Source organism: Tetrao urogallus (genome assembly GCF_951394365.1).
Source record: "Tetrao urogallus genome assembly, chromosome: Z".
Classification (NCBI taxonomy): domain Eukaryota; kingdom Metazoa; phylum Chordata; class Aves; order Galliformes; family Phasianidae; genus Tetrao; species Tetrao urogallus.
The window spans coordinates 17,735,625-17,743,846 of record NC_136816.1 but is presented as its reverse complement, the minus strand read 5'-3'; the positions used below and the strand labels follow the sequence as shown (position 1 = coordinate 17,743,846).

The following is an 8,222-nucleotide window of genomic DNA, read 5'->3' as shown; positions in this document are numbered from 1 at the left end:
GCACAAGTCAGGAAGGGGAGCAGCTGAGGAAACTGGGGATGTTCAGTCTGGAAAAGAAGAGGCTTAAGGGAAACCTTATTATGTCTCTCTACCACTCCCTGAAAGGAGCTTATGGTGAAGTCGGAGTCTTCTCTCGTAACAGCAATGAAATGAGAGAGAATGTACCAGAGGAGGTTCAGACTGGACATTAGGAAAAATTTCTTGCCAGAAAGAGCAGTGAGGCACTGGAACGATCTGACCAGGGACTTGGTGGAGTCACCGTCCCTGGAGGTATTTGATACATGTGTGCATATGGCACAGAGAACATGGTTAGTGGGCACATTGGGAATGGGCTGACAGTTGAACTTGGTGATCTTATTTAGATCCCTCCCTGCTTTTTGTGTAGAGTGAGAGCAGGCTATCAGGGAACAAGCAATTATTCGTCTTCTATGAACACTCCGGAAATCAGAAGGAGCTGATGGAGAAGATATGTCATAATCAACCCACAAGACACACACTCAAAGTCCCATTTCTAGCAGATAAGGAGGCACTGAAGACGGTTTGTCCCACTGACCACCTCCTGCCCCCAGCTCGTGTCAGTGCTCAGAGTCAAGTGCCAGCAGTGTGCACATGCTGAGGTAAGGAGTGCAAGTATGTAAGCATTAGCGAGAAATGGGATCTGCCTGGTTTTAAGACTAAACAGGCAATGAAAGAAAATACCAAACCAGAAAGCTGTGTAACTTATATCTGTAGCTTTAGGATTTATTTATTTTTTAATATAGATCTTTTTAGATTAGTCCAGTTTTTATTTAAAAAAAAAAAAAGAAAAAAAAATATTTCCCTGAATTTTCAACAGGACTGTTGGTTGCAGATGTGTCGGTACATGGATGGTCATATATAGATCCCACCCTGTTCTACTTTAAAGATCAACATGATGTAGGTGTTCTGGCAGCTAAACAAGGATGTGACTTTCTTCACAATTTCTGCTGAAAAGTGGTGACATTTAGCAAATGTGTACAAGCTTGTCTAGGTAAGACAAGAATCAGATTAATTAGACTTCTACACTGCACAGATGACAAGCCATAAAAGCACACCTCCCTGTGTCAGCACTTCCAACCATGAGCGGAAGCTGACTGATCAGTCCTCTGCTGTTTTTACTTTCACTTCTATTGCATTCAAGACAACTTTCTAGCATCACTAAGATAGCCATCCCTAAAGATCAATGAAAGTTGTATTGAAAGAGCCCTGGGGAGATGGGTCTCAGTTTCCTTGCTAGGCAGCAGTGCAGTGCTTTTGCTCTTTTTTCTCCATCCTTTGCTCTCTTCCCAGCAGTCCCTTTGGCTGTGGGCAGCCATCATAATTCCTGGTATTGTGAAAAACTGACAAAACAGTCTGGTTTACCTTTTAAAAGTGTATTACAACCAGAGGTATCATTTTTTAACGCTTCTGATTATTTTTTGAGAAATTAAATCACTCTTCCCCAAGCACAGGTCAGCAGATAAGAAGCCCTCTGCGGAGCATTGATTGATCTGCAGCCTCTCCCTTCACCTTCTGCCTGCCCACAGGTCTCCCTGTCCAGAGAACGCACTGCTCAGCACTCTTCAATTCAGCCTTTTGCCCACAAAAGGTTTCTGCTTTTCTAGAACTGCCTAAAACTTACTACTATCAAAGCAGCTCTTAATATCCTGACTTAAAGCTACTTCTCAGGCCAGCTTGAGTTCGTAATTTTTACTTAACAGAGATTGGTTGATGAATTGGGTGCATCTGCACAATCTTCATCTGAATATGACTGGATGTTTGGCAAAGTGCAACTTTTAGATCAGTTTTCCTGAAGAAACATCATTTCACATCCCGGTAAACATGATCACAGATTCATTAACTTGTAAGGCTCTTCGTGTATTACATTTTGATGATTAATACAGTATAGGATTATTTAATGTACATTTAACAGATTAAAAAAGAAGTTACCTATCTATCTGACAGATTTTAAAGAGTGTTCAGTGGGGAATAATCACCAAACATGAAACACTGTCCCCAGTGTTCTGCTGCGGTAGGCACTGGGACCAGCATATTGCTCCACCAATGGATCAAACACAGCCATTTGCATTTAATTTTGCATATGGCGCAGGAAGTGATGAAATGGCCACTCACACAGACAGATCTGCTCAACCCCTGAAAAACAGAAAAAAACCCAGAACTTTTCCATACAGACAGTTAAAGCTGAATACAGGTCTGTATGATGAGTGCCATAAACACACCTGCCAAGAAACTGGAGATGAGTTGCTCTGACTTCACTGCTGTTGGCCACAGAGGACCACGGTGTGATGCTACAGCCAAGGGTTCAAAACAAATGCACAGGGAAAGGGCATTGAGGCAGGGGGCTGCTGTTAACTCTGCACATAGCTTTCAGGAACTGACCCTTGTCAATGCAGATATTTAGCAACATGATGTAGGAAAGAGCTTCAGCATTGTTTGAAGTTATGTATTTTAAAGAATCATAGAGTCATTAAGGTTGAAAAAGACCAGTAAGATCATTTAATCCAATGGTCCATCCATCCCCACCACAACCACTGACCAGTTCCTCAGTGCCACATCCACATTGTTCTTGAACAGCACCAGAGACAGTCACTCCTCCTCTCCCCTTAGCAGCTTGCGCCACTGCAACATTACTCTTTTGGAGAAGAAATTCTTCATGAAATCAAACCTGAAGGAAGGAAGCACTGGCACTGAACTCTGAGACACTTTTCAATCAGAAACTTTCAGTAGGTATCAAAACCACAGTAATAAGCCATGTGAACTAAGCTTTTTTCGTAAAAAAGAATTAAACAGCAGCAAAACACCCAAGGCAACTGTTGTATGTCATCTTTGGTCATTTATTTGCTATGAGTCACATTCTGAAATATAAGAAACACTCAGGAAAAAGTCTTTACAGATATCACCAATCTCTTTGTACACAAAGTTCATCGTTAATACACTTGTGTTCAGTTGTATCACTGCTGTCAAACAACAGGTATGTGTTGGAGAAGCTATAATAGTGAAATTTGGTGTAATTCTACTCCTTTTTAGCAACTTTTGACGCTTTAGCAACAACTCTGCATGCTACTATAATTCCAACTACATATCACAGCATGCTGTGCCTATTTTGTTTTTACCAAACATTATGCTATCAACAAGCCAACAGCTGCTCTGGGCAGTACTTGGTGTCTGTATGTGTAACAGCGCTGTTCTGCAGCTGCATGTTGTAGGTGGAGAATGTAGAGAAACTTACTAAAGGCCTAAGAAACTGAGGTTGGCTGAGGACAAACTTCTGTGAAGCACGCTGGCTTGCAAAACATGGAGGGATTTTAAAAGGAGACAGTTTAATCACTTAATAGAGCTCACTTCATTGTGATCATGACTTAAAAAATTGCTATTCTGGAAGAGAATAGGTGCTCTCTAATAAATGAGATGAAGCACATAATCTTATGTCAAATATGATGGAAATATATTTAAGATTTTTCAAGGATATGTAGTCTGCAAACATGATTATACCTAAAATTGAATATGTATAAAACTGACCGACGTTAAGAGCATAATAGGTGATCCTTACTCAAACTGAGAGACCATAAGGGAAAAATATGCCATCATATAATTGAAGACTGATACTGTACATCAATAATCTCTAAGCTAGAGTTAGATGTGGAACATTATGATGTAATTAAGGAAAATTTTTATACAGCTGACATACTTTTCATTCCTTACAAAGTATGTGCACAGTATTTCTTTCATCACATCCTGCAACAGGGAATACTGAAGTTTGTTGATCGTTAACTTCACACACAACAAAAGCTTTCTGAGTGTTGCTTTTTCACTCCAACTCTTTCACCGTAGGAAACGCAAAAAGGCACAAACAGAAACAAATCCAATATGAACTGGCCCTCTATTCTACCAGAACAGGCTGTTCTGCATGCACACATAAAAATAATAATCGGTCATTAATAAAGACTAAACATTTGTAAAAAAGGTTTGGTTTGAAGACCAACCCAGTCTGAGCATCTTCAGTAGATTAATTGCTATGAGATCATATGTCTCTGCTGCAAAGACTAAATTGAAGTTTTAGTGTGCTGCAAGCCAGCTGCATCAGTGTAACTTATTCCTCCTAGTCAAGCAACGTCAATTTCAGAAGCAGTTATTATCCACACCCTTTCTTTTAATGTTCTTTTTTTTTAAATAATATAAATCGCTACTATAGGAGAACTGGAAATGTTGCTAATTAGTACCTTTCCTCTGAAGGCTAAGATTCTGAATTATTCCTGATCTTGTACTGAATCCATTAGAAAAAATAAAATCAGTTGTCCTTATTCTAAAGCAGCATTTCCTTCTCTTAGGAAGGGAAAAGCTAATCTTTCACTAGAAGTGTATATTCCCAGATTTTAGTCTGATCTAAATTTGTACCAGATCTCTACAAAGATGCATGGCAGGATAGTCATTGCTGTATAAATCTGTGACAAGAGTTATCTAAAATACGCTACTCTTCCACACACCCAACCTCTCGCAGCACAATTATACAGCTCAGCTGCTGCATGAGCCTCAGTACCTTTAAAGAACAGCACAGGATTTTCTCTGTTTCTTAATTAATTAAAAGGACCATCTGATAGAATATGTAGCATACAATACTAAATTAGGTTAGAGGATTAGTTTGGAGGATTTATCATGTGTAGTTTGCATGTATTCACAAAACGGAGAACAAAATTCTCACATTAAATGGGCTGTAATTTTTAAGGAGATTCATACTTAGTGTCAGAATCCGATGCCCAGTACATACTTAAACTGTCTTGTCTAATCCTTAGCAAATTCCTCCGCCAACACAGCTAGATTTATACCACTATTACTACCAGCATCTGGATTGGAGAAATCCCAGGGGTGTTACCAAGATGACTTTATGCACTGCCAACGTATAGGATTTATCAAATCACGGCAAGCCAGCATGAGGCAGAGGAGAGCTGGTGACATCATCACTCATGCTGAAGGTGCATTTGGTCCTTTACAGCATCACTGGCCTGGGGGGCAGGAAGATGCCCCAGTCATTGTAAAGCTCCAGTCAGTGACACCCACTAGGATGCCGAATAAAACCCAAGTGCATAGGCCAGAGTCCTCAGGTTGGTCTGCATAAACAAATGTGGCCATTAGTGCCCTATAGCATCATAGCGTACTACCAAACTAACAAAGACAAGGGAAGTGCTACCACACTGATTCTATAATTGAAGTTTTATTGTCTTCTGTTTTTAATTTTACAGGACGTGGTTAGGTAAGATGCAGAGAAGACATTTGTTTTCCCTGCATTTTTGTTTACTGAAAGACAGTTAGAATATTGGTTTTGTTAAAATGCAGTAAATTATGTAGGTATGCACATTGGTTTTGTTAAAATGCAGTAAATTATGTAGGTATGCACTTTTCTAACGGAAAAGCTGCTTGTTAGATAGTGTGTAATTCAGTTCAAGGTGTTCTACCTTTAGAAACCAAACTCAACTATGGCACCAGACTGGCGACAAATATTTCCAAGACAGAAAAAGTAAAGATTAAAACAACACAGCACCTCCTGAAGTGCTGTCATGCATCCAGAGATGTCTGACAGTGAGAAGGTATTGTGAGTGGACAGATTTTGCCTAAAAATTGCATTGAATCAATGCATCTGACTTTCAAGTCCCACTAGAAGAAAGTATTGATGTAATGGGTGATAATAACATGCGCGGCTGTGACATCTCTACTTCAGTGACCAGAAAAAGTATCAGCCAAATATCATAGGTTAGCAGTCATTATTTAACCTGGTTATGGAAGCTACCTATGGAAAGGATTTAAGCAAAGAGCTAATTTGCCTTTACCACAGTTTCCAGAGTTGCTAATAAAGCCTTCATCTGTTCTCCAGGAAAACCACACATGTATGCAGATACCTCTTCAATAAACTGTGGTAGCTTTTGGAAAGTTTCTAGCTCCTTAAAGTATGTATCTACTAACCAATGTGCAGGAAATGTATCTTCCATCTTATGGCTATCAGCAGTCATTACTAGAAGCGTACTTGAATGAGCTACCTCTCTGAGAGTTAAAGTAAAAGGTGAAAACAGATTATAAACAGAACAAAAATTGAGCAGCATCTTGTTAAATAAAACCAACCACAACTCTTTTTGCTGACTGCTGACATCTTGTTGTATATGTTTGTTGAAACTTTCAATTTTCTCTTCTGGAAGAACAATATTCAGAAGTTCTTGTTTTACTGGCAGGGACTGAACATAATCCAGTGGCAATTTTCCATTGGAGTCCCTATGCTGTAGAAGGACTGGTCCTGAAGGAAAAATACAAATATTAATAATAACATGCTATTGGCAGCTGAGCAAGACATTAATGTTTTGGGTTGGTGAGGTTTGTTTTGCCAGAAACTAGGAGTCTCTTTAAATTCCTTTTTGCACTAAGTTATCTTCACACAACTGATGAGGTAGAATTAGCAACACAATTTAGATGCAGAGAAGAACATTATAACAGTTTCATTATGATATTTTTATGATTTTCTCCCTGGCTTTCCTATAGTGAAAAAATGAAGAATTATTATATAGAACTGTAAAAGAAGTTAAAATCTATCTTATCCTAAAATTTCAAGTTGCAACACACAGAATATGTAAAAAGTTAGCTAATGTTATTACTGATGCACATGATCATCAAGGATTTTACAAGGTAGGTTAATTGCTGACACTGTCTGAAAATTAATGGCAATTTACTATGATGGTCTTTACCTTCCTGGGTGGTGTGGCCAACCTGGTATTAGGCTATGCAGAAAGGTAAACCATTGAGATAGGAAGCCTAGTTTTTCTTAACTAAGGTACAAATTCATTTTGAGTAGGTTTCTGCAAAAATTAATTATTACCATAATAAGTAGATTTAAAGAAAGGAAATGAGACATGTCTTACTTGTTCGGATTATAGTAAATTCTTTCAGCACTTCCTGTTTATTAGTACAATGAAGCTATTAAACAGATTACAGTATGTCTTATAAGTTTAAGAAAAGCCACATAAAAAAGTGAAGTGGGATGAAGCAGCTTTAGGTGATACTTTTCAAAGGTGAAAACAACATAAATCTGCTTATGTAAATCTGGGTTACTATGCTAAAGCAATGATTCAATTTTATAACTTTATGTTTTCAGAAATGTATTTTAATTACTAATTAATTACAACTTTTAAAAATTACTAATTAATTACAACACATGACATATCTCCATTACAGGTCTTAGCTTTGCTACGATTGAAGTCGCAGATATAAAACATAACTTCTGCAAGTTAAGGACTTCTTAAGGGAAAGAAATGGAAGAAGCTATTGCTTAGATATATTCTAAGTTACTGAGCTGACTAAATACAGACTGAAAGGGTAACATGCTTTCTACCCATAGTCTTGTCAGCTACTTGACAGGCCAAAACCCTGAGTATGACAAAGGCAAGGATAAGGGTGAATGCAGCCTTATAGTTGCCAGAAAACTTTGATGAATGCAAGTGCAAGTAGAGCTCTTCCCCTAGGACAACAGGATCCTATTCCTCACAATAGCCTAGGAAAAATGCACATCTGTCAGTGCAGTGCCACTTCCAATCGAGGAGCTGGGCTTAGGGCGGTATTGGCTATTGCATCACTTAGACCGATGGAACTGAGCCTGGTATTGGCTTGGCATGTCAGATGCGTGGCTCAGTAGATACACAAAACACCTGGGAGCTCCAGAACTCAAGCTCAGCAAACACAGAGAGGTAGACCTGCTGAGGAATGTATCGATCATGAGCCAGTGCTTGCAAACAGACAGAAATAGCCTTTAGGGGGCAGGAGAAGACTGTAAATACAGAGGGTCATATGCCAACAACGAAATAAAATTTTGTTTCTGCAGCTTAATTAAGTAATAGGCCATCTAAATACAGTGTATTATTTTACCTTAAGGCTAGAAACAGAATCATCTTTATTGAAAAAGTTTAGACTCATCATATCATGCAAAGAGATTAAATTGACACAGTAGGTCAACAGTAAAGATAGTGCAAATTGTCATTTTAGTAAACTAATTAAAAGAATTTCATATTGAAGATCAATCTTCTGTTTTTTAAAAACAAAACGTGTTAATTATCTTGATACAAGATATTTTGAAATGAGATACAACCAGTTTCCTGTCACTGAAGAAAAAATACTATTTAAAATATTTACCATGGGTCCACCTAAGGGACAATGTGTTTTTCTTAGAAACT

The 8,222-nt window shown here is 38.4% G+C and overlaps 1 protein-coding gene across 1 annotated transcript in view; it reads right to left on the bottom strand.

The window, feature by feature from the left end:
• Positions 1-5,825: 5,825 nt before the first annotated feature.
• Positions 5,826-8,222, bottom strand: part of SLF1 (SMC5-SMC6 complex localization factor 1) — a gene marked incomplete at both ends in the record, with an annotated part of 38,266 nt that continues 35,869 nt past the window's right edge. Inside the window, one exon of the mRNA XM_079548228.1 lies at positions 5,826-6,298. Within this exon, the coding sequence (XP_079404354.1) occupies positions 5,826-6,298 (473 nt within the window). The remainder of the gene's footprint in view (positions 6,299-8,222) is intronic.